The following is a 26139-nucleotide window of genomic DNA, read 5'->3' as shown; positions in this document are numbered from 1 at the left end:
AGGAGGAGGCGGAGGAGGCGGGAGCTGAGTGGAGCGGAGCGGGGCGGGTGGCGGCGGCGGCGGCGGCGGCGGCGGCGGCGGGGCCCGAGCCCGAGAAGATGGCGGTGCGGAAGAAGGACGGCGGCCCCAACGTGAAGTACTACGAGGCCGCGGACACCGTGACCCAGTTCGACAACGTGCGGCTCTGGCTCGGCAAGAACTACAAGAAGGTACGCGGGCAGGGCCGCTCTGGGGCCGGGGGCGGGACAAAGGGACCGCGGCCCGTGGCGCCGGTGCTGCCCGCCCTCCGGCCCCTCCCCTCCCCGCGGCCCCCCGCGGCCCGCCCGCGCCACCCAGCCCCCACCCCGCCGCGCCCCGCGCCCGCCGTGCTCTCTGCCCCGGTTTTGCTCCCTGCCTGCCGCCAGCAGCCAGCGCTGCCCTAAGCGTCGCCCTCCCGGCTTTGCTGAGGGAGACAGCCGCGGGGTGGACAGGATGCCTGGTGGGCGTCCTCCGCCCCCGCAGCGTGCGGGCCACAGCGCCCGCCTGGGCGCCCCCACGGAGCCAGGTACCAGCAGAGCCAAAGCCACCCTGGTGCTTTGTGTATGTTCAGAGATGATGAAAGCGGGAGAGTAAACAGCCACAGAGCAGGCCGTTGGCTGCTTATCAGCCTGGAAAGGGTCCCTACCCCTGGATCACCTGTGTCCCTAGCTTACCCTGCACCCCATCTGAAGGGCCATGAAACCTCCCATAGGGATAGGGTACGAGAGTTCCTGGGCAACTGTCCCTTCTCAAACCATTCCTCAGCTTCACAATGAAGTCACTCTATAACCTAGGCTTGCACTGCCCTGGGCTTGAGGTCCAGAAACTAGGATCAGCTTTGTATCTCTAGCTCCTGACACCCCTATCCCCTATAAATGGAGATAAACAAATAGTGAACAAAAGGGTTCAAGAAGACTTACCTGTCCTTTTTACCAGACCTCTTCCTGGTGTCTTTGTCTTTAGGCCTAGTTTTATCTGGAGATGGCCTGCTTCTCTTCTTTCTTACTACCCCAGGATTCTCTTTCCTAGCTTTCCTTCAGCTTTGCAATTCTTCCTGCCCAGCTTAGCAGCCTGTTAAGTAGGTTCGGCTGTTTAGGAGAGATTCCCCACTAAGTCTGGTGTGCTCTCGGCCTGCTATCCTATTCCAGGGTCTCTCTGAGTGTCAGAATTCTGACAAACAGCTGTCAAGTCTGTACCCTAGCATGAGGACCTTTGAAGGGGGATCAGTCTAGGGGCTTAGTCTCTGGCCCTGGAGGTATTGACAGCCTGTGACCTGGTTCAGCTTTCAAGCTCTTAGCCCTTTGTCATTTACCTTTCCCTTCACAGATCTCTTTACACCTCCCACTTAGAAGTATGCTTAGGGTGGAGGAAACAAGGGTCAAGAGGTAAAGAGAAAGTTAGCCTCCTGATTCAATTTGAATTAGAACAGAAAGCTGGAAGGTAGGTAGCATAATATAGAAATGTTTAAGGAGGCCCAGCATTAAGTGTGGGAGACATAGTTTCCTGGGAAGGGTTACATGTTATCTTGCTGTTCTTCATCAGACAGGCAGTAGCCTGGGCCTGGGAAGTTATTTATGCCCAGTTCTGGAAGAAGCAAAATGCACAATTTCACTCTGCATCTGCTTCCATATCTCACTTCCTTGCTCCTTTCTTTTTGACTATGTTAGAGAGGGAATCATTGCCTTCCATGAAGTTCCTCCAAGAAATACCCTGTTGTCTCACTTAAACCTCCAGAGGGATGTTGCTTCCCCAACCTGAACTCCATAAACCTTCAGAATTTTACAGTTCTTAGTGCTGTTGGCTGGAGGTCAAGGTCCTGCAACTCCAATTTCAGGATGTAACTGAGAAAGAGTAGAAAGTGTCCCATACCACCAACACCCAATTCTAGGCACCTGGGCTGATGGCTGCATAATTCACCTTCCTAGTTAGGGGTTCTTAGGTCCTCCTTTCTACCATTTTCTTTACAGAGACTTGACATGTAAAGGGCAGAGATACTATTTTCTCTGCTCTGGAAGCTCACAGAGCCCTTGAGGAAAAATGGAAGAGAAACATTTAATCTGGGGTCTATTTCTCTTTCCCTCTTTTTCCTAGTATATACAAGCTGAACCACCCACCAACAAGTCCTTGTCTAGCCTGGTGGTACAGTTGCTACAGTTTCAGGAAGAAGTTTTTGGCAAACATGTCAGCAATGCACCACTCACCAAACTGCCGGTGAGTGCAAAAGCAAGGGGATGAGTCCTCCAACTGGAGAGAGTATGGTATTTTAAATAATATTTGTAAGTTTAATAATTTTTATGATTTGGTTTATTTCTTGCCATCCCTAGTCCTGGTTTAGGGCATTACTGGTTAGGGCTAGTCCCCAAGTTACATTTCCTTTGACTCAGTCCACCAATCTCGCATGATATGGTTAAAAGGGTGTGAGGGCAGGGGATATAGCTCAGTGGCTCAGCGCCTGCCTAGCAAGGATGAAATCATGAGTTTGATTCCTGATAAGTGATGTGAGATTTGAATTTGTACAGGTTTGTGTTTGAATCCCGCCTTTTCCACCCGATGGCTTGTGATCATTGGCAATTGTTATCAGTCTTGGTTCCTTCATCTTTAGCTGAGATTGACATACCTATCTTACAGGAATTCCTCAGTAGCAAATGAGGTAACCCAGTAAAGTGCTTGACATAAGGTGATACTTTGTGAATATTGGTTTCCTCTCCTAGGCCACATGATAAACTGGCAAAAAAAAAAAAAAAGTTAAAGAAGTCTAGTTTTGGGTGGCAGATTAGTTCAGCATGGGCTTTAGTAAAAAGATTTTTAAATTATAAGAGAATTTACAATGTAACTCTCACATACTTCTTCCCTGTCTGGATTTTGTAGATTAAATGTTTCCTAGATTTCAAAGCAGGAGGCTCCCTGTGCCACATACTTGCAGCTGCTTACAAATTCAAGAGTGACCAGGGCTGGTGAGATGCCTTCTCTTTATGCTTCTTACATTAGTTTAGAAAGAATCCCTTATTTCAATTCACTGAGGTCTTTGGGGAGAACACAGGTATAAACTCTATATGTTGCTAATTCTAGTTCAGAAAAGTAGGTGGGAGCTTGGGAAGGGAGTGGCACATGCCTGTAATCCCAGTACTTACAAGGTTGAGGCAAAAGAATCACCATGAGTTCAAGTCCAGCCTGGGTTACATAGTGAGTTCAAGGCCAGCCTGAACTACAGAGTGAAACCCTGTCTCAAAACAAACAAATAAGGGGCTGGGGATTTAGTTCAGCGGCATAAGCGCCTGCCTTGCAAGCAGGCGGTCGTTTGAGTTCGATCCCTGGTACCGAAAAAGACCAAAAAATAAATAAATAAATAAATAAATAAAACCAAAAAGAAAACAAAAAAGGAAAAGTAGGTGGGAGTTAGAGCCAAAAATATTTTCTGTATATGTGTGTGTGTGGGGGGGGTATCTCAGATTGTTCTTTGTCCTTTTGGACTGAGCAGAATGATTCATAGAGTTGAGATCAAGAAACCCAGATCCTGGGTGATTTTGGGAACAGCTTTGAGCAAGATTACCTCCTAATTCCTATGTTAAATTGTAGACATGGCATAAGTGCCTGCCTGGCAAGCATGAGGTCATGTGTTCAATCCCCAGTACCACCAAAAAAAAAAAAAAAAAAAAGACATAGACAAAAAAAATCACAGACATGAGCTGCATCACTCACTGGATTATTGTCTCTTCATAAGGCGGCGTTATGATTTCCAGAACCCATCACGCATGGACCGAAATGTGGAAATGTTCATGACCATTGAGAAGTCCTTGGTACAGGTAATAAATGGGAACGTCCGTCTTCCTATCTTCAGTGAGAATTTAAAATACTTCTACCCATGACCTCATTACTATCTGTTTCCTCTCCACAGAATAATTGCCTGTCTCGGCCTAACATTTTTCTGTGCCCAGATATTGAGCCCAAACTACTAGGGAAATTAAAGGATATTATCAAGAGACACCAGGTAAGTGTCAGGTCAGGAGACATTTCAGAACTCCATGACTTTCCCTGAAGTTTTCCATAAAGAAAACAGCCCTGAAATACCATGGTTTTTTTTTTTTTTTTAGGGTTTTTTGGAGAAATTGGTTTTTTAGGGGGTTAATTTGAGGCAGTCATCATGTAGTTTAGCCTGGCCTTGAATTCACTACAGAGCCCAGGCTGGCTTGAAATTCAGGTACCACCATATGTGGTTCAAAGTACTATGTTGCTGGGTATGGTGGTGCACATCTATAATCCCAGCATTTGGGAGGCTGAGGCAGGAGGACGCTTGAGAGTTCAAGACCAGTCTGGGCTCCAAAGTGAGCTCAAGGCCAGCCTGGGCTGCAAAGTGAGACCCTGTCTCAAAAGACACTAAAAAAAGAGGCTGGGAATTTAGCTCAGTGGCATAAGCACCTGCCTTGCAAGCAGACGGTCATGAGTTCCATCCCCAGTACTGATAAAAAGTTAAAAAAAAAAAAAAAGTACCATATTTTCTACTGCATGGATGACTTTTTATACTTGGCAACGTCAGCACTTAAAACCTGTGGTGCACACCTGTAATCTCAGCACTCAGGAGGCTGTGGCAGGAGCATCATTAGGAGTTCAGACCAGCCTGGGCTACAAAGTGAGCTCAAGGCCAGCCTGAGACCCTGTCTCAAAATGACAAAAGAAAAAGACTTAAAACCTTGAGTTGGACTCAGTGGCACATACCCATTATCCCAGCAGCTTGGGAAGCTGAGGTAAGAGGATCACAAGTTTGAGGCCAACCTGAACAATTTAGTAGGACCTATCTCAAAATTAAAAAGGACTGAAGATATAGTTCCTTGGGAGGCCCTGGGTTCAGTCTCTAGTAATGAAAAAAAGGAGAGAAAAAAGCCTTGTACCTTTCTTTTCTTCCCTGCTTCTTCCATTTCCCAATATTAGCAAGGACTGGCTCTTTGTTTCTAGAGACTACATTGGGCTAGGAAGAGAAGCTTCCCACTCCAGCTGACCTAGAAATTGCCTGGTTTCAGATAAATAAAATTCTTGCTCTTTGGAATTTTTTAAGAAGCAAATGAAATTGATAGAAACAAACCAGGTGTGGTGGCTCACACCTGTAATTCCAACACTCAGGAGGGTGAGGCAGGAGGATTGCCATGAATTTGAGACCAGCCTTGACTACATAGTGAGTTCAAGGCCAGTCTGAACTACATGACACCCTGTCTGAAAAACAAAAAACAAAACCTGATAGAAATATACTGCCGACTTTATATTTCTCACATGTAGATACTCTGCCCTGTGGATTATTTGCAGCCTTAATTCTTTGATTTTCCTGTGTTATTAGCACAATTTCAGCTTTTTTCTCAGCCACTCAATTGGTATGTGCTGAGAGAATGTAGACTTCCAGGCAGAATGTGACAAGCCAGGTAGATGTGTAGATTCTTCATCTTTTGATTTATTTATACTTAAGAATAATTTGAAGGAGATTATATTTACCTAGTTCTCCTTGTGCCATCCAGGGAACAATTACTGAAGATAAGAACAATGCTTCCCATGTTGTATATCCTGTCCCAGGAAACCTAGAAGAAGGTGAGCTGGATTTTCTGGCTGTGCAGTGGGTGACTTGGACTAGGAGGTAGAAGACTATTGTAGTTACTGTGGGCAGGGGGCCGTGAGTTCAATCCCTGGTACCACCAAAAAAAAAAAAAAAAATCATCTATAGTTACTGTGTAGTACCTGGGTTCCTTTTTCCTTTCAGTTCTGAATTCTCTTGTTTTCAGTTCTTATTCCCAAGGTCCTTGCTGCAAAAACAGTGTTCTCAGGGATTTTTGTCCAGTTATCTTTTGTGTTCCATCTTAGCTTACCTCTCTCTTCTGTCTCTATTCCCAGAGGAGTGGGTACGACCAGTCATGAAGAGAGACAAACAGGTTCTTCTGCACTGGGGCTACTATCCTGACAGGTAAGGATGAATTCCTGGGGCAGGTTTGCATACAAGAGCCAAAGCCAGAAGCCCTGGGATATCTAGCAGTGAAAGAAAGCATTTGTTCTCTGACCTATTGGCAATCTTTCCTCTCTTTTGAAGTTTTAAACTTATTGGATAAGGCTTAGGCTAAATGCCTGGGGCTTTGTGTTAAATTATTATCTCAATTTTGTTCTTATTTTTGTGTTCTGGGGAATTTGTGTTATGTGGTGTGTGTGTGTTTGTGTGTGTGTGTGTGTGTTCTTGGGATTGAACCTAAGGCTTTTTTTTTTTTTTTTTTTTTTATCGGTACCAGGGATCGAACTCACGACCGCCTGCTTGCAAGGCAGGTGCTTATGCCGCTGAGCTAAATCCCCAGCCCCAAACTAAGGCTTTTCTTACCTGAAGCACACACTATGCTACTGAGCTATACCTTCAAGTCTCCCTATATAATTTTTGATAAGTGAATATTTAAACAATCTAACAGTAGAAAATATTTCAGCAAATTTGTGTATCTACCCAGTGAACCATTAAACAGTCTTTAGCCAGCCATGGTGGCTCATGCCTATAATTCCAGCACTTGGGAGGCTGAGGCAGGAAAAGTACTACAAGTTCAAGGCCAGCCTGGGCTATATAGCAAGATCCTGTCTCCAAGAAAGAAAAAAAGAGAAAAAAATGAAAAAAGGCTAGGACTGTAGCTCAGTGAAAGGCCCTGAATTCAGGGATGGTAACCCATCCCTGCCAAAAAAAAAAAAAATTGACATATAAAATGATACCTAGGGGGATTTAGCTCAGTGGTGCAAGTGCTTGAGTTTGATCCCTGGTACCAAACAAAACAAAACAAAAATAAAGTTCTGGGAGTATAGCAAATAAGCCCTGAGTTTGATCTGCAGTACCACTAAACAACATCAAAATAGTATCTATTATGATTACAGTTATATAAAATCAAAGTTGTAAAGAAAAAAGTCACAGGGGCTGGGGATTTAGCTCAGCGGCATAAGTGCCTGCCTTATAAGCAGGCAGTCGTGAGTTCGATCCCTGGTACCGATAAAAAGGAAAAAGACAAAAAAAAAAGAAAAAGTCACTAAGAATTCTGGGTGTGATGGTGCACAGTTATAATCTCAGCACTTTTGGAGACTGAGGCAGGAGTATCACAAGTTGGAGCCCAGCCCCAACAACTTAGCAGGACCCTTTTTCCAAAGAAAGAGGGGAGGTCTGGAGATTAGCTCAGCATAAAAGCCCTGGGTTCAATCCCCAGTACTGGAAAACAAAAAACAAAAAACCCCAAGGAAACCATAAATACTAAGTCAAGAAAAATTATATAAGCTGTTTCTTTTAATTCTCTGTCTCTCTCTGTCTCTCTTTCTCTGTCTCTGTCTTTCTCTCTCTCTTTTTAAAGACAGAGTCTCACCAGATAGTTCAGGCTGCCCCTGAACTGAACTGTGTAGCCCAGGCTGGCCTTGAACTCATGGCAATCTTTTTGCTTCAGCCTTCTTAAGTGCTGGGATTACAGGCGTGAACCATCTACCATGCTCAGCTTTAATTCTTTTTTATTTATTTATTTTTTTAAAATTTTGGTACTGGGAATTGAACTCATGACTTTGCGTTTGCCAAGCAGGCACTTACGCCACTGAGCTAAACCTCAGCCCCTCCCAGCTTTAATTCTCTATTTTTTTTTTTTTTGTGGTTTTGTATTTTGTTTGCTTGTTTGTTTTGGAACTGGGAATAGAACTCATGACTTTGCACTTACCAAGCAGGCACTGTGCCATTGAACTGTATCCCCAGCCCTCATTCTCTATTTTTTAAGTTTAAACAACTGATAATAACTCTACACATTCATGGAGTATGATGTGATATATTTATTAACACATGTACAACATGCACAGACCAAATCAGGGTCATCCATCACCTCAAATATTCCTTTTATTAAGGAAAATCATTCTTTATTTTTAAAATATTTTCTTTTCTTTTCTTTTTTTTTTTTTTTTTTTGTCTTTTTCGTTTTTATTGGTACCAGGAATCGAACTTATGACTGCCTGCTTGCAATGCAGGAGCTTATGCCGCTGAGTTAAATCCCCAGCCCCTTATTTTTAAAATATTTTATGTGCCTTTATTACTTTATACTGAAAAGAATTCCCGTATTGGAAAAATGATTGTACCAAAAAGTATGCCAACAACCAATATTTTTGATAAGTGGAACGTAAAAGATCTGTACATTACTTGTCTATTACTCCATCTTATGGATTCTACTTCACACCACTCAATTTTTTCTGGCAGCTACGACACGTGGATTCCAGCCAGTGAAATTGAAGCATCTGTGGAAGATGCTCCAACTCCAGAGAAACCTAGGAAGGTGAGCTTTTGTTGTGCAGCCCACGCAGAGGAGAATAGGACAAGACCACTGTGGAGATGAAGCAGAGTTCTTGTGCTTTTTCCACAGAGGATCCTCATATAGAGCCATGGTTTCTGTTTTCTCAGCAATCTGCCTCTGTGTGTGTGTGTGCGCGTGTGTGTGTGTGTGTGTGTGTGTGTGTGTATGCATGTGTGTGTGTGCGTGTGTGTGTGTATGTATTACATGTGTGTACACATGTGTACAAGAATATTTACCACTAAGCTATGTGTCCTGCCCCCCTCCTTTTTTTTCCTTATTTTTTATTTTGAGACAGTTTTGCTAAATTACTCTATCAGGACTCAAATTTTCGACCATTCTGCCTCAGCCTCCCTCAGTGGGGAATGACAGAAGTGTGCCATCATGCCTAGCTTGCCTTTGTACTTTAGGTTCATGCAAAGTGGATCCTAGATACAGACACCTTTAATGAATGGATGAATGAGGAAGACTATGAAGTAAATGATGACAAAAACCCTGTCTCACGACGAAAGAAGATTTCAGCAAAGACACTGACAGATGAGGTGAAAGTCCCACCCTTTTTTCCTGGAGTCTTCCCTGGGGAGTGAGGCGGACCTTTGTACCAATTTTCTGTCTTGCAGGTGAATAGCCCAGATTCAGATCGACGTGACAAGAAAGGGGGGAACTATAAAAAAAGGAAGTGCTCCCCCTCTCCTTCACCAACCCCAGAAGCTAAGAAGAAAAATGCTAAGAAAGGGTATGCCATTCCCCTAATGTGCCCAACATTCACATTCTGTCCATACCATGTCAAGAGAAAGGAGGACACATTCCTTCTTATAGTCACTGGGCCCTGTGTGCTGTGACACTGCAGGTGTCCTGAGAGAAGGGTGAGGTACTTTTTAGCCACCCAAGTTGTTTGTTCTAGTCCTAGCCCACAGTAAACTAAGAGTTTAGCCACCAAATGAAAAGCCTTTGCTCATCTCTACCCTAAGGATTCTATCTTGCTTTCCTTCCCTTAAGCCCCAATTTCTGGGGGCTCATTGTGCAAGAATGACTAGATTCTCTTTCTCCTCTTTCCTTCCCAGTCCCTCAACACCTTACACCAAGTCAAAGCGTGGCCACAGAGAAGAGGAGCAAGAAGACTTGACAAAGGACATGGATGAGCCCTCACCGGTCCCTAATGTAGAAGAAGTGACGCTACCCAAAACAGGTATTGGCCAGGCAAACACCTGGGCCCACCATTCCCTGTCCTAGCTCTACTTTGGCTCTTTCCTGAGTGGCCTGATTTTCCTCAGTCTAGCTCCAGGTCTAAAGTAGCTTTCCAGGGGCTGGGGATTTAGCTCAGCGGCATAAGTGCCTGCTTTGTAAGCAGGCAGTTGTGAGTTCGATCCCCAGTACTGATAAAAAGGAAAAAGACCAAAAAAAAAAAAAGTAGCTTTCCCCTCAGTATGAATGGAATGAATGAATGAATGACTAGGAAAATCACCTCACTTCACATCCAATTTTTTTTTTTTTTTTTTTTTTTTTTTTGTGGCAGTATTGGGAATTGAACCCAGGGCCATCCACTAAGCTAAATTCTTAGACCTTTTTAAAAATATTTTTATTTTGAGCCGGGTATGATGGCACATACCTGTAATTCCAGCACTCAGGAGACTGAGGTTGGAGGACCACCCACAAATACAAGGCCAGTATGAAGTACATAGTAAGTTCAAGGCCAACCTGAATGATATAGAAAAATCCTCCCTGAAAACACTGAAAAAAAAAATATATATATATTTGGTACTGGGGATCAAATTCACAACCTAGAGCTTGCCAGGCAGACGCTTATGCTGCTGAGCTAAATCCCTGGTCCTTTGTTTTGTTTTGTTTTGAGGCAGAGTCTTGGTAAGTTGTTGCACTTGAGTTTGTGATCTTTGTGCCTCATTCTGCCAACTCTGGAATTATAGGTCCCAACCCCTACCTCTGTAATTTGAACCCAGAACCCTGTGCATACTAGTGTATCCTCTACCATAGAAGTATGGTACCCATACCCTCTAAACTCTTTGGCTTTTTTGAGACAGGGTTTTGCTATGTAGTTCAGGCTGGCCTCGAACTCACTGTGTAGCCCAGATTGACCTCAAACTTGAGACAGTCCTCCTGCCTAAGTCTCCCCAAGTGCTGGGATTGTAGATGTGAGGCACTACCTGGCTCCAAACTCTTTTTGATTGTGATTCCCATCAATAAAGGACAAATTATATACATATGGTATACTACATTAGAATCGTTACAAAACGCATTTACACATTACCTGAAAAATGAGGCTAAGGATGTTGCTTAGTGGTAGAGCACTTGCCTAACATGTGTGAAGCTTTGGGTTCAATCCCTAGTGCTCAAAGGAAAAAAGGCAAAATGTAAAGAACAATAAAAACAATGTAAAAATATATCCTGATAGTTTCTTCCTGTATTCCAGTGGATAATGTCGTGTCCCATGGGAGAGGCTCACTTTGTTTTTCTTTTCTTTCTTTTTTTTTTTTTTTTTTTTTTTTTTTTGTGTGTGTGGTACCAGGGATCGAACTCACAACCTCACACTTGCCAGGCAGGTGCTTATGTTGCTGAGCTAAATAAATTCCCAGCCCTGAGAGGCTCACTTTGTAGGTCCCTGCTCTACAGCACATCTTACCATCTCTTCTGTGGACCGGCCTCCATTATTATAGGAGTATGTTCCAGGATGGGTTTGGAGGGCTGCTGAGAGTTTTGTGTTCTACTTCCCTATCAATCAGTTTCCCACTCTGTATTTTGAGCTTTCGTATATGGATTCAATTAATGAAAATGTTCTCCACTTCAAAAATGTTTAAAATATGGTTGGAGTGAACTGGGGCAGTGGTGCACAACTGTAAACCTAGTGCTCGGGAGACCGAGGCAGGAGGTTGCCACAGGGCCAGTCTGAACTGCATAGTAAGGCCCTGTCTCAGAAAGAGAGGGAGGGAGAGAAAGACTGACTTATAAATGTACATAGATAAGTAAGTTAATCTTTGATTGAAGAAGGAGGTAAAGTAGCAAGAGAATTTTAAGCCCTAGGCAGTGATGGTGAACTTTTTAGAACCTTCAGTGGCATGCGTGCTATAGGTTCGCCAGCACTGCCCTAGAGGAAGTTACTATATTTTGTGATCAGATGGAGAAAATTTTTAAAGAAATTGAGATCTCTTAGACTTAACAGAAGATAGGTCAGGGCTTGATTTTGGCATAATGTGTCTGATACAATGGCTCTTTCTTCTGGCAGTCAACACTAAGAAGGACTCTGAGTCAGCCCCAGTCAAAGGAGGCACCATGACTGACCTGGGTAAGACGGGAAGGCCCAGGCAAGGAAAGTAGTGCTCAAGAGTTGGGGAGGGCTCAGCTGTCACCTTATCCTAACCTGATGGGGTTCCAGTGCAACACCTGCCGCTTGGAAGGCTCCAAGTCTTATATCTTTTTTTTTTTTTTGTCTTTTTCTTTTTTATCGGTACCGGGGATCGAACTCACAACTGCCTGCTTGCAAGGCAGGTGCTTATGCCGCTGAGCTAAATCCCCAGCCCCTCCAGTCTTATATCTTGCTGTCTCTCTCTTTCAGATGAACAGGAAGATGAAAGCATGGAGACCACGGGCAAGGTGGAGCCAGTTTAGAGAGGCCCTACCTCTCTATGTGATTCTGATTTGTGATTATAAAGTTCCTTCTACTCAGACTCTTCTCCCCATAGGCCAATTCTAGCTGTTGTTCAGAACTCTGAGCCCTTCAATCTTGGGTCCATGGTGTTCATCCCCAGCTCCCATTTTCAGGCTGTGGGAGAAATGGAGGGTTGCTGGGGGAAATGGGAACGCCATTGTCCAGCAGCCTCCATACTTGTAGGATGAGGACGAGAGCAGTACGGGGAACAAGGGAGAGCAGACCAAGAATCCAGACCTACATGAGGACAATGTAACAGAGCAGACCCACCACATCATCATTCCCAGCTATGCTGCCTGGTTTGACTACAACAGGTACTGTCAGCTTCTCGCTGACTCATTGTTTCCCTGCTTCTGGGGAGGTCAGCAGGTTGTTCTTCATCTGTCTCCTGCAAATAAGTTATTTCTTCCTCAGTGAAATATGCCAGGATGCACTTGAGTTTTACAGGAACTCCTGATCTCTTCCTCTAACTAGGTGGGAAGTTCTGTCCAAGTTTCTAATTCCTACAGATATGAACTATTTGTTCACCCCATCTTCTGGGCCTTTCCTCCCTTTGAGGGAGGAATAAACAAAGATTCAAAATCAAAGGTGAATTCTATCCCAATGCCACAAAAAAAGAAAAACAGAAAGAGGTTTTAAGATTTGATCATTCCAGGGGCTGGGGATTTAGCTCAGCGGCATAAGCGCCTGCCTTGCAAGCAGGTAGTCGTGAGTTTGCTCCCTGGTACTGATAAAAAGGAAAAAAGACGAAAAAAAAAAAAAAGATTTGATCATTCTTTTTGGGTGATTTGGTTGGGATTCAGCATCAATCCATTAAGCACTTACAGGCACATAAATGAAGTTAAGGGCCTATCAAACACAGGTCGCCCTACCTACTTCTCCCTCTTTGCCACTTCTGAATCTGTTCTGTCTTTGCAGTGTTCATGCTATTGAGCGGAGGGCTCTACCTGAATTCTTTAATGGCAAGAACAAGTCCAAGACTCCAGAAATGTAAGGAAATTTCAGCTCACGATTTTGTTTCTTCCTATTGTTCTAATTCATGCTTCCTGATCCAGCAGCTTTCAGTTTAGCTAACATTTCTTGAGTCCTATCTATCCATGTGCCAGTGATGGTGAACCTTTTAGAGCTTTCAATAATACAAACATCCTGCTGCAGCACAAGTGTTGTAGGTTTGCTGCCACTGTGCAAGGCTCTCAAAGACATGATTCTTGGTTGTTAGGCAGCTGCAGGACAGCACTTAGATGCATGTTCTTTAGGGTTTGCCCAAGGTTGATACTAAGTGTGGTGTTCTCTATAAAACAAGTATCTGCTCCAGTACTTCCAATACTTTAACAAAGCTTAGAGCCTTTTTCTACATAATAATTTATATCTTTTTTTTTTTTTTTTTTTGTACCAGAGATCAGACTCCCCATCTTGCACTTGCCAGGCAGGTGCTTGTGCCACTGAGCTAAATTCCCAGCCCCGAAATCTTACAAAATGCAGATAAAAACTGGCATTGTGGCACATGTCTATAATCTCAGCACTCCAGGAAGCTGAGACAAGAGCTCAAGTTTAATCTGAGCAATTTAGCAAGAGCCTGTTATATAATAAATAAATAAAAAAAACTGGAGATGTAGTTCAGTGCAAAGGCCCTGGGTTCAGAGGCCACCATCATGTAGACAGATAGAAGATAAAATCCAAACAAAAAAATAGCTTTTTTTCTTTTAGCAGTACTTCCTGCTCTGCTTTCTGCAAAGTTTATTTGAAAAAGTAAAAGTGGGGGCTGGGGATTTAGCTCAGCGGCATAAACGCCTGCCTTGTAAGCAGGCAGTCGTGAGTTTGATCCCTGATACCGATAAAAAATGAAAAAGACAAAAAAGAAAAAAGAAAAAGTAAAAGTGAAGAGTGAAGGAGAAACAGTCTCTGTAGAGGGAACTTGGACCAAGTAAAAAAGCAAAAAGCAACATACAAGAACACCCTGGAGAAAAGGGGATGGCTAGGAGCTGGGGATTTAGCTCAGCGCCTGCCTGGCAATCTCATGGTCATGAATTTGATCCCCAGTACTAAAAAAAAGTAGGGGGCTGTTGTGAGAAAAGTCATAATAGCACAAATAATAGCTCTCACTAAAGTGTCACTATACCAGGCTGGTCCCTAAGAGATGTGATAGAAAAGCAGAAGCAGTAGCAAAGGATGATGTCACATGTCCATAACTTCAGTACTCAGGAGGCTGAAGCAGGACTGCTGTGAGTTTGAGGCCAGCCTGAATTACATAGTGAGATCCTGTCTCACAAAAACAAAAAGAAAAAAAAAAAAGAAGAAAAGAAGAGAAAAGCAGAGCAGGAAGAACTAAGTGAGGGCAAACCTCTATGAATTAAGGGAAGGAGACCACTTTCTGAGAAAGAAATACCTATAAAGAGTAGGTGTGGAAGGGGCTGGGGATTTATCTCAGTGGCATAAGTGCCAGTCGTGAGTTCGATTCCTGGTACCAATAAACAGGGAAAAAAAAAAAAAAAAAAAAAAGACAAAAAGAGTAGGTGTAGAGTTCAGAAGTCTTCGTCTCCTTTAAGATTTTACCCCCGGCAGGGCTGGGGATTTAGCTCAGCGGCATAAGAACCTGCCTTGCAAGCAGGCAGTCCTGAGTTCGATCCCTGGTACTGATAAAAAAGAAAAAGAGATTTTACCCCCACTCATATCTGTGTGGCTTTAGGTGAAACTTGGCAATTTCTGTGATTTTGGGTACTTTAGAATAAATACATGATGAAGTAGATAAAACATACCTTTTTTTTTTTCCCTAGCTGTTCTCCTCTTTGGGATATCTTTTATTTTTATTACATTTCTTTATAATTCTGTTTCACTTCTTCCTGGGGAAAGCAGTGTATGTGAAAGGAAAGAGAAGTAGTGACCAGGTGCCAGATTCAGCATGATTGCTGGCTGCAATAGGAACTGAATTCTTGGTATAAAATAGTAAATGATGGGAGCTAGTATGGTAGCACATGCCTGTAATCCCTGTATTTGGGAGTTGGAGGCAAGGGGATTGAGGCAAGTTCAGGGCTGACCTGGGCTGCATAATAAGTTTAAGGACCTAAAGCCTGGACTACTTAGTGAGTGAAACCCTGTCTCAAAAAGCAAAAAAGTAATAAATGATAGCTGGGCACGGTGGTGCATGCATGTAATCCCAGCATTTAGATTTTTTTTGGTCTTCTTTTTTTTTGAGAGAAGGTTTCACCATATGGCTCAGGCTGGTCTTAAAACTCATTGTAGTTCAGGCTGGCTTTGAAATTGTGACGATTATCCTGTCTCAGCCTCCTGAGTCCTGGGATTACAGGCATGCACTACTGTGTCCAACTTATCCCAGTACCTGGGAGACTGAGATAGGAAGATCACTGCAAGTTTGAGGTCAGTCTGGACCACACATTGAATTTGAGGCCAGCTTGACCTTATCTCAAAAAAACAAAACAAACAAAAAAAAAGATAAATGGGGCCAGGGGTTTAGCTCGGCACGTAAGTGCCTGCTTGGCAAACACAATCCCTGAGTTCAATCCCTGGCATCAAAAAAAAAAAAAAAAAAGATAAATGATGGTAATTGCTGCATCTGTTGAGAACTTACTATCATATACATTCTAAACAAATGATCTGATACAATAATCTTTATTTTCCCCTGATACGGATACCTGGGGGCCACTCTACCACTGAGCTACCTTTTTTTTTTTTTTTTTCTTTTTCCTTTTTATCAGTACCGGGGATCGAACTCACGACTGCCTGCTTGCAAGGCAGGCGCTTATGCCGCTGAGCTATATCCCCAGCCCCTGAGCTACCTTTTAAGGCTTTTTATTTTTTATTCTGAGATACGGTAGCCTGGACTGGCTTCAGACTTGCAATCCTCTCACCTCAGCCTCAGCCTTCTGAGTAGCCAGCATTCCAGGGGATATACCACCATGTATGGCTACTAATTTAATCTTCACAGCAAACTCAAAAGATTGCTGTGAGTGGAAAACTGGGGTATAGGCATCTTAAATTATTTGGATGAGGTCACACAGCTACAATAGTCAAACTAGGACTTGCATCTTTTAGTTTGGCTCACATTCTCAAACTTTATAATAGCTACTATTTTTTTGAGCCACAGTAGTAGACACTATACTAATATTTTGCAGACTTCTCTAATGTATAAGATATATTGCATTTTACAAATGAGTAGTTTAAACATGCAAACATGGAAGTAATTTGCCAAAGTTATGTTGGTACAACTAGGACTTGAGGGGCTGGGGATTTAGCTCAGCGGCATAAGCACCTGCCTTGTAAGTAGGCAGTCGTGAGTTTGATCCCCGGTACCGATAAAAAGCAAAAAGACAAAAACAATCAAACAAACAAAAAAACAAGTAGGACTTGAACTTAGATCTTTCCAATTTGAAAAAATATATTCCTTTCTCCAGTCCCATGCTGGCTAGCTGGATGCATGGATAGGAACTTCCATTTAACCTCTGAGTTGTAAATAAGGGTACTTTTTCTTACCTTTAGGCTCCTCTTCTAGAAGTTGGGTGATAGGGCTGGGGATTTAGCTCAGCGGCATAAGCGCCTACCTGGCAAGTGCGAGGTCCTGAGTTCAATCCCCGGTACCACACTCAAAAAGAGAAGTTTGGTGATAACAAGTCTTGGTAGAACACACCTATAATTCCAGCTCTTTGGGAGGCTGAGGCAAGAGAATTGGAAGTTTGAACCCAGTCTGGGCAATTTAGTGATTTAGTGAGACCTTGTAGCAAAAGGAAAAAAAAAAAAAGGAAGCTGGGAATGTAGTTCAGTGTGAAGGCCCTAGGTTCAGTATCACTTACTGGGGAAAAAAAAAAAAATAACAGTTGGGTGAAATATTCTCAAATATAATAAGGGAAAAGACCATTTAATTTTTTTAAAAAATCAGGAAAAATAAAAGAAATGCTTGAATACCTTGCATTTAGCACAATCCTAGGCATTCAGATTTTGTTGAATCTTTTTTTTTTTGTTATCATTTTTCCTACCCTGTACCCCTCAATTTTTTTTTTTTCCTCTTCTCATTCATCTTTCTGCCTCTTCTAAGCTATCTGGCCTATCGAAACTTCATGATTGACACATACCGGCTGAATCCCCAGGAATATCTCACCTCCACCGCCTGCCGCCGCAATCTGGCAGGTGACGTCTGTGCCATTATGAGGTAGGTCTCACTGGTGAGGAGAGGAGGGGAATGTCCTAACAGAACTAAAGATGCTTGCAGGAAACCTAGGGAAATGGGCAGAAGAACCCCTTCTAGAGAAAGGCCAAAGTGAGGTTTGGGGAATGAGTGGTTTAAGGGATTGGAATGTGAACTAAGGAAAAAAAGTGTGTCTGTAGTCAGTAGTGTTTCCAGTTGCTGGCTCTCCAGAAAGAGGTGTGTGATAGATGGACAGCTATGGAAAAAGGCCCAGGCTGGAAAGTGTACTGGGTGTCACTGACATTTAGGTGGAGAATGGAAGGTGAGAGAATGAACAGAAGAGGGTAGACAGCAAGGAACTTTATGCCCTCCTCGTGCACCTTTCTGGCTACCCCATGTGACTCCTGCTCTGCTTCCTCCTCACAGAGTCCATGCCTTCCTAGAACAGTGGGGTCTTATTAACTACCAAGTGGATGCTGAGAGTCGACCAACTCCAATGGGGCCTCCACCCACCTCTCACTTCCATGTGTTGGCTGACACACCATCAGGGCTGGTACCCCTGCAACCCAAGACCCCACAGGTAGGGTGAGGGGCTCTGGGGGGGGAAAGTAGGGGGTATGATTGGGCTTCTTTGGACTTTACTTTTTCTGATTTTCTAGGGTCATGGTCCCAGCAGTTTGTTGAGGCTTCTTCCTTTTCCATGGGATGCAGAGGTCCAAAGAAATAATCCCTATGTGTAGCCTCAGTCTCTAAGGCTATGAGAACTCAATGAGGGAGAATTGCTCCGCATACTCAGGGAACAGCCAAGTGAATGTAGGGTTTGGAACAGATAGAAAAGAATGGCTCGAAATTATCGTGAGCTTTTACAACTTGGTTATGTTTCCCATGTTTTTTCATTTTTGCATCATGATTTTTATCACCTCCATTTTTTTCATTTCCATTTCATCATTATAAAATTTAAGAGGAGAAAGGTTTTGTGGCTTGCCCAAGGTCACAGAGGACCAAATCTAGGACCAGAATTTAATTGTCCGGCTCCTAAGAGAACCTGTAAAGATGTATGTGAATACAAACAGATATCATGCCAGCTACATGTGTAATTAATCATGGAGGGCGCATGGAACAGTGGCATGAGTCCCCCCAGAGCTTGTGAGTTGACCAGCATCTGGTCTTGAGGCATCTAGCACCTTGGCCTGGCCATTTCCTGCCCAGCCTCCATGACGCCAAGCTCTGTCCCCCAGGGCCGCCAGGTTGATGCTGATACCAAGGCTGGGCGGAAGGGCAAAGAGCTGGATGACCTGGTGCCAGAGACGGCTAAGGGCAAGCCAGAGCTGGTAGGTGGGGTGCAGACCCCGCTGGGCTTCTTATTTGCCCCTTTACTGGGGGACCCCTGCCCGGGAAGAAGAGACATGAGAGCAGAAGGAGCCACAGCAGTAAGGGAGGAAGTCCCGCCCAGGGGCGTCCCTGGCTTTGGAAAAGAAGCTCCTTTTGTCTGTTTTTTTCTCTCTGTCTGCCCCTGGCTCTTGTGGCCACTTGTACTCACCTCTTTTTTTCCCCTCCACAACTAGCAGACCTCTGCTTCCCAGCAAATGCTCAGCTTTCCTGACAAAAGCAAAGAGAAACCAACAGATATGCAGAACTTCGGGCTACGCACAGACATGTACACCAAGAAGAATGTCCCTTCCAAGGTATGAGGTGCTGCAGACCTGGGGTACAAAACCTTTCCTCCTCAAAGGTCACAGGCTTCTCTCTCCTGACCTGTCCATGTTTCCCTTGCAGAGCAAAGCCGCAGCCAGTGCCACTCGAGAGTGGACTGAACAGGAGACTCTGCTACTCCTGGAGGTAACTGAGGAGAGGAAAAGAGAGTTCTGTGAAAACAGAAGTGGCCAGGGTACCACCATCACTTGTCAGTGGGGAGAATTCATGGAGTGTTGTCATGAGCAGGATGTGATGTTGTCTTAGTCCTTCTCCTTCCTCACTCCTACTACAGGAACAGCTCCAGGCCAGGGACTTTGCCCACTTCACTATACTTCCATATACTTTCTTGTTTTTTTTTGGCTTTTTTTTTTTCGGTATGGGGGATTGAAGTCACGACTGCCTGCTTGCAAGGCAGGCGCTTATGCCGCTGAGCTAAATCCCCAGCCCCCCATATACTTTCTTAGTACTATTGGGAGATCCCCTTGGACCTGGCAAAGTACACAGATACCAGAATACAGAGCTTTGAAGTAGGCTGGGGGGAGCTGACCTCCAAGGAAAGTGGTTAAGTAAGCGGAGTTGTGTCTCCACCACTACCACCAGGCCCTGGAAATGTACAAGGATGATTGGAACAAAGTGTCTGAGCATGTAGGAAGCCGCACGCAGGACGAATGCATCTTGCATTTTCTTCGCCTTCCCATTGAAGACCCGTATCTGGAGGACTCAGAGGCCTCTCTGGGCCCCCTGGCCTACCAGCCCATCCCCTTCAGTCAGTCGGGCAACCCTGTTATGAGCACTGTTGCCTTCCTGGCTTCTGTCGTCGATCCCCGAGTGGCCTCTGCTGCTGCAAAGTCAGCCCTAGGTAATGGGTGGGGGATCTCCTAGCCTTCTGAGTTTGATTTTGAATAGCCAGATACTCAATCTGTGAAACTGTCTCAATTTTGTCCATTTTACTGGCTTTGTTCATGCCAGCCTCAGGGACCTGTCTCGGGTCTGTGCTGGTCTTAGAGAGAGATGGACTTGTGAGGAATCTTTCACAGGAGTAGGCAGAACTGCTTGCTTTTGCTGTTCCAGCCTTATGCTTTCTGGGTCTTGCAGAGGAGTTCTCCAAAATGAAGGAAGAGGTACCTACAGCCCTGGTGGAGGCCCATGTTCGGAAAGTGGAAGAAGCAGCCAAAGTGACAGGCAAGGCAGACCCAGCCTTTGGTCTGGAAAGCAGTGGTATTGCAGGAACCACCTCTGATGAGCCTGAGCGTATTGGTAAGGCCTGACAAGTTTCTACATTTCTCCCCTTTCACCAAGAGCCAGAACTACCTGGCCATCCTGTGCTGTCTCTGCCTTATGCTGGCATCAGAGCAAAATATGAATGGGAGAGTGGGTGGGTTTTTGTATTTTCCCCAGGACTTCACCTTAGAGGCTTTGGCTCCTACTGGTTCTCTCCCTGAGGTCTTGGCTGGTAAAAGGGCTGTTGGAAATATGTTGCACAGACAGACACTGTTCTCAGATACTTTCCCTTTCCTTTCCTTTCCTTTCCTTTCCTTTCCCGTGGGCCCAGAGGAGAGCGGGACTGATGAGGCACGGGCGGAGGGCCAGGCTGCAGATGAGAAGAAGGAGCCCAAGGTATAGAGGGATTGGTCTTGGCTGGGAGGGAGTGCCAGGTGCTGCTCTGTGGTGTTAGGGAAGCTGGCCCAGGGGCCATCTTCTGCAGCCAGAGCACCTCTAAAGTAAGAGGACTAAAGTCACTTCCTGGCTGGGCCCTTTGTGTGAGTGGTTATGTCCCCAGCCACTGATGCCTTCTTTTCTTCCACTGGGACTTAGGAACCCCGAGAAGGAGGAGGGGTTGTAGAGGAGGAAGCAAAGGAGAAAACTAGTGAGGCTCCCAAGAAGGATGAAGAGAAAGGGAAAGAAGGTGATAGTGAGAAGGAGTCTGAAAAGAGTGATGGAGATCCTGTCGGTAAGCCTCCCAGAATGGTGGGTGCTGGGGTACAAGGAAGGGTCATGCAGCTGTCAGCCTGACTCAATCCTTGTTCTGGTGCAGTTGATCCTGAGAAGGAGAAGGAGCCCAAGGAAGGGCAGGAGGAAATGTTGAAGGAAGTAATGGAGTCGGAGGGGGAAAGGAAGACAAAGGTGGAACGGGATATTGGTGAGGGCAACCTCTCCACCGCTGCCGCTGCTGCCCTGGCAGCTGCTGCAGTGAAAGCCAAGGTGAGGCCAGTCCATTTATTTAAGTAATTCATTTAATTTATTGTTGGTTTTTTGAAACAGTGTCTTGCTATGTACTTCAGCTTGGCCTTGAACTCAGTATATAGCCCAGACTGTCCTGGAACTCGTGATGATGTGCCTCAGCTTTCCTTTTTATCCTGAGAGGGAGTTAGTTATTTCTTCTCTAAACTTTAAATCTCTTACCTTCTGGATCTGTTTGCAGCACTGTAATTACTTGACTTTCTGTGTGTTTTTTGGAGGTTGAACCCAGGGCCTTCACAGTGAGCTACATCTCCAGCCCTTTTAAATTTTTTTGTTTTTGTTTTTGAGACATGGTCTTGCTATGTCACCTATATGTCACCTGTCAATCTTGCAGCAGTCCTTTTGTGTCAGTCTCCTGAGTGCTGCAATTACAGCACTCATATGTGGCCTCCCTTTTTACATTTTAAGGCAAGATCTTTGCTATGTTGATAAATTTCCCAGACTGACCTAAAATTTGTAATCTTCTTGCCTCAGACTCCCAGGTAGTTTGTATTACAAGCATGCACCACTGTGCCCAGTTTGATTTGCCTTATCCCTTGCCACTCTATTTGTTGTTGTTGTTTGTTTGTTTTGTTTTGTTCTCTGAGATGGGGATCTCACTATGTAGTTCTAGCTGGCCTTGAACTCCAGATGATCCTCCTTCCTCAGCCTCCCAATTATGGGCATGCCCCACCATGCCCAGCTAGCACATTCATTCTTAAACTTGCCAGCAGCATCTGCCTGTCCTGTCTTCCCTGGAATGTCTACAGCTAGGTCCTCCTACTGATGTGCTCTCCTACCCCTTCTTTCCTAGCACTTGGCTGCTGTTGAAGAGAGAAAGATTAAATCATTGGTGGCCCTGCTGGTAGAGACCCAGATGAAGAAGTTGGAGATCAAACTCCGTCACTTTGAGGAACTAGAGACGATCATGGACCGGGAGCGAGAAGCAGTAAGTAGCCTCCCGTAGGGTGTCAGTAGGGGTCTAGAATCCCACCACAGGACTATTTTGTCCCAGTTAGAGTGGGAGTGATGGGGGAGGAGGTACTGTAAGGCAGAGAGCCTGAGCCAAGGCTGACAGGGAAGGGAGCAATCTCAACAGGGGAAGTCAGTCCTGGGCAGTCAAGGATGTGAATGCTAAAGGCTGAGGTCCTATGGCATGTCAGTTCCTCTGAACAAGGAGGTTAGTTAGATTTTTGGTTGCTGATTTCCAGCTCTGCTTCACTAATAGTAAACTCTCAATAAGTATTTGTTACCTATAATCCCAGCACTCGGGAGGCTGAGGCAGGAGGATCACTGTGAGTTCAAGACCAGCCTGGGCTATATAATGAGACTCTGTCTCAAAAAAAAAAAAAAAAAATTTTGTTAGGTGAATACTTTGAAGGGATGGTGAAAAGGTCGGAGCTTCAGATTTGTGTATAATCTTAGATGGCTTCCTAAGAACAAATTTCTAGGCAGTTTTGAAGGAAAAGAACTTGAATTGACAAGAGGAACAGGAAGCATTTTCCCAACTAATGATAAATTCAAAGCTTTGGAGCTCCAGTGAGCCAGGGCTACCATCAGATTAACTCTACTGCAATGAGAGGCAATGTGAACATTCGGGAGACGGGAAGGTCATGGAATTCATAACAGGTTGGGTAGGAAGGTCAGAGAAAACAGGCTTAGATTTCAGGAACCACCAGCATGAGCCATGGGGTCTTTTAAGGGATGACAAAGCAGGGGGCAAGACATTTGTCCAGGGATCTTCTGAAAATTCAGTAACAGCACTCATTGGCACTGGCAGCTGGAGTATCAGAGGCAACAGCTCCTGGCTGACCGGCAAGCCTTCCACATGGAGCAGCTGAAGTACGCAGAGATGAGGGCCCGGCAGCAGCACTTCCAGCAGATGCACCAACAGCAGCAGCAGCCACCACCAACTCTGCCCCCGGGCTCCCAGCCTATACCCCCCACAGGGGCTGCTGGGCCACCCACAGTCCATGGCCTGGCTGTGGCTCCAGCCTCTGTGGCCCCTGCTCCTGCTGGCAGTGGAGCCCCTCCTGGAAGCTTGGGCCCTTCAGAACAGATTGGGCAGGCAGGGCCAACGACTGGGCCACAGCAGCCACAACCAGCTGGCGCGCTCCAGCCTGGGGCAGTCCCTCCAGGGATACCCGCCCCTGGACCCCATGGTAAGTGGTGAGTTCCAGAATTCTTGTTGGCTATAGGAATCCAGGCGAATGATTCAATTCCCTTTGAAAGGGTGACATGATGGGCCTGGAGATAAGGGTTGCTCTCAGTTTTTACAGACAGACCCTATGTCCCTAAACCGGTAAGGATTTCTGTCCAAACCCAGATATTTGGAATTTTGTTCCAAGGATTTACCATTTATTCTAGCATTGGGAAAAAGGAAGCTGGCAACAAGAAGTGTCCAGCTTATCTTTGCTACGAAAATAAGTTGTTAAGTGAGATTTTTCTCCTCTAAGCTCCTCTATCCCTTGTCTCCATTCTTAGGCCCCTCACCGTTCCCCAGCCAACAAACTCCTCCCTCAATGATGCCAGGGGCAGTGCCAGGCAGCGGGCACCCAGGCGTGGCGGGTAATGCTCCTTTGGGTTTGCCTTTTGGCATGCCGCCTCCTCCTCCTCCTGCTCCATCCATCATCCCATTTGGTAGTCTAGCTGACTCCATCAGTATTAACCTCCCCCCTCCTCCTAACCTGCATGGGCATCACCATCATCTCCCATTCGCCCCGGGCACTCTCCCCCCACCTAACCTGCCTGTGTCCATGGCGAACCCTCTACATCCTAACCTGCCGGCGACCACCACCATGCCATCTTCCTTGCCTCTCGGGCCGGGGCTCGGATCCGCCGCAGCCCAGAGCCCTGCCATTGTGGCAGCTGTTCAGGGCAACCTCCTGCCCAGTGCCAGCCCACTGCCAGGTGAGAAGGGACCAGGAGGGGAGAAGGGAAAGGGAGATGGGTCCACAGGGAGGGATGGAGGGAGGGCAGGTGGGGAAGGGGTCAACCACTAGAATTTCCACAGTCCTTTTTAAACACTGGTAAAATTAGAATACAAGACTAAGGGTCTCTCTGGCCCTTCACCATGCTTGGCAGCTGCTAACTCTGGGATGACGTTGGGGCCTTTCACTGGTGGGTCATGGAGGAGTCCGGTGGCATGGAACATCTCAGTTGTAAACTTGAAAAGCAGCTACCTGTTTGCATGATTGACATTCCTTTGCTTATTTCCATCACATTCAGATGCCCCATTTAGAGTTTTCTTAGGGGCAGGAGGATGATTTGAAGTGTATCAGTTTTCCCCAGTTAAGGTGGAACAGCATGGGAAAAGCAAGTTGTGCACTCTGGGTATCTCATTCAGCTACACACACTGCATGCCATGCCTGGTCCTGTGTCTGTGTGCAGACTGGGTCTGGACTGCCTCCTGCATGCCCCAGCTGACTCTTGTTCCTTTTCTCCACAGACCCAGGCACCCCCCTACCCCCAGACCCCACAGCTCCGAGTCCAGGCACAGTCACCTCTGTGCCACCTCCACAGTGAGGAGCCAGCCAAGACACCTCTTCCTCCACCCCCACCCCCCCAAGGAGATCTCGGTTCCAGAAACAGCCCTCCCCCACCACTGGGACCCTTCCCCAGCTGGAGAGTTCATCACTACGTAAGGAAAGCTCCTCTGCCCCTCCAAAGCCCCTACATGCCAGCAGAGGCATGCACTTTTATACCGGATTACTCAAGGACTTCTGTTTAAAAGATGTTTCTAATGTCTGGGAAAAGGGATAGGATGGATTGGGTGCCCTCAAAGGGCCGGGGAATGGTGTTTATATAAGGTTCTACTTAACCACTTCCAAGGGTGCACTCCCCTCAGAACTACTGCATTTTTTTTTTTTTTATGGATAAAAAAAAAATTCAGCCCTTTACAAGGAAGTAGAGAAATTTTAAAAAGCCACATTGGAGCTCCCTTCTAAAAATTAAGCAACTTTTACATTGTTTTGAATGGGGAAGGTGACTGTTTTAAGAAAGTGGAATAAGGTTGTTGGAAGAGCTCTGGGGATGGAATAGGGAGCCAAACCTGTTCCCCCAGGTCCCTCGGTAGTGATTCAGTTCCCCTCACCCACTCCCTGGCCATTCATTCATACTAATCTCTCCTGCTGCTTCCTCATTGTTGCTGTTTTAGGCTACCCCAGCTCAACCAATGATCCCTTCCCTCTGATGTCAGTTTTGTTTGTTTCTTAAAAGTCATCTGCTTAGTTGATGTCAGTGTATGTGTATTTGGGAGGGGACATATTTTGGGGGGACTCCTGTGATAGCTAACAGAGGAAGAAGAGCAATAGGGGCTATTCTTCCTTCCTTAGGTTGTATCTGTGAGCTCCTGAAAGGCGTGGAGGGGGATGCTATAAGAGGATGGGGAGTTCTTAAAACCTGAAAATTTTGAAAAGCACTTAAGCATCTCCTTATGACTCATGTAGGTGACTCCCCTAACTGCTGCTGTCCCACCAAGACTGGCAGGACCTCACTGATAGCTTAGTGGTTCTCAGATGAGGACACAGGCTTGAGAGCAGGGCAGCTTAGCTCTGCTCCCCATATTCCAGAACCTCCCAGTTACACTTATTCCTCACTTGACATGGAGGCAAATGGGATTATAGGTTCTATACCAGTTCCTGGTTCCACCTACCAGTCTCTTTGACCCTCATGTCCCCATGTTTCTCTTCCTCTGCGTCTGGGCATCCTCTGTTCAGTTTTCTGTAAATTTTCTCTTTCCTTTTTTCTTTCTTTCTTTTTTTTTTTTTTTATAAATTAATTTGCTTTCAGTTTGATCTTGTGGATGCCTCTGTGTTCTCTTACCTGTGGCTGTCAGGCAGGGATACTGGGCTGGGGGCAGCTTTTCTGAAGTCATTCACAGGAGCATCCCCTGGGCCAAACAGGCACTGTGCCTGCCACAGGGCCCACCACAGAAGGTGAAGGGCAGCTTGGCTCTTAGGGCTGTGCACTGCTACTATAGCAGAGGCGCTCACCTGCTCTAAAAATAGCTGGTAAAGACTTGGAAGGTCATCCTCACAACATGGAGATTTTTGTATCTTTATCCCTTGAGAATCAGTGGCTTCATTCCTTCCCTTATT

General features: G+C 45.4%; 1 protein-coding gene across 9 annotated transcripts; it reads left to right on the top strand.

The window, feature by feature from the left end:
- Positions 1–38: 38 nt before the first annotated feature.
- On the top strand, positions 39–25836 carry Smarcc2 (SWI/SNF related, matrix associated, actin dependent regulator of chromatin subfamily c member 2). Of its 9 annotated transcripts, none has more exons than XM_063254924.1 (30): positions 39–209; positions 2110–2229; positions 2887–2972; positions 3740–3821; positions 3914–4006; positions 5520–5589; positions 5890–5959; positions 8237–8312; positions 8738–8869; positions 8948–9063; positions 9392–9516; positions 11566–11625; positions 11896–11933; positions 12172–12302; positions 12907–12978; positions 17036–17149; positions 17552–17705; positions 18364–18456; positions 18694–18810; positions 18902–18964; positions 19421–19679; positions 19916–20077; positions 20373–20437; positions 20636–20771; positions 20856–21022; positions 21855–21989; positions 22821–23202; positions 23525–23608; positions 23885–23950; positions 24489–25836. In XM_063254924.1, the coding sequence occupies exons 1-30, from the start codon at positions 99–101 to the stop codon at positions 24563–24565; spliced, it is 3456 nt and encodes a 1151-aa protein (XP_063110994.1). In that variant the 5' UTR covers positions 39–98; the 3' UTR covers positions 24566–25836. The 9 variants fall into 9 exon arrangements, with proteins under 9 accessions (XP_063110994.1, XP_063110993.1, XP_063110990.1 ...); XM_063254923.1 differs by having other exon boundaries at positions 18691–18810; XM_063254920.1 differs by having other exon boundaries at positions 23525–23950.
- The last annotated feature ends 303 nt before the right edge of the window (positions 25837–26139 follow it).

Source organism: Cavia porcellus, unplaced genomic scaffold (assembly GCF_034190915.1).
Source record: "Cavia porcellus strain 051 isolate PalLab524CR breed Dunkin Hartley unplaced genomic scaffold, mCavPor4.1 scaffold_8, whole genome shotgun sequence".
Lineage (NCBI taxonomy): Eukaryota > Metazoa > Chordata > Mammalia > Rodentia > Caviidae > Cavia > Cavia porcellus.
The sequence above is the reverse complement of the archived record's forward strand: the minus strand, read 5'-3'. Positions and strand labels throughout refer to the sequence as shown.

What these genes read in the sequence shown, in the direction of transcription:
- Smarcc2 (XM_063254919.1), top strand. Translation starts at nt 99, where the DNA reads ATGGCGGTGCGGAAGAAGGACGGCGGCCCCAACGTGAAGTACTACGAG. An exon ending in GCATGGAGACCACGGGCAAG is followed by an intron (nt 11,934 to 12,171) that starts GTGGAGCCAGTT and finishes CCATACTTGTAG; the next exon opens with GATGAGGACGAGAGCAGTAC. An exon ending in GACGTCTGTGCCATTATGAG is followed by an intron (nt 17,150 to 17,551) that starts GTAGGTCTCACT and finishes TCCTCCTCACAG; the next exon opens with AGTCCATGCCTTCCTAGAAC.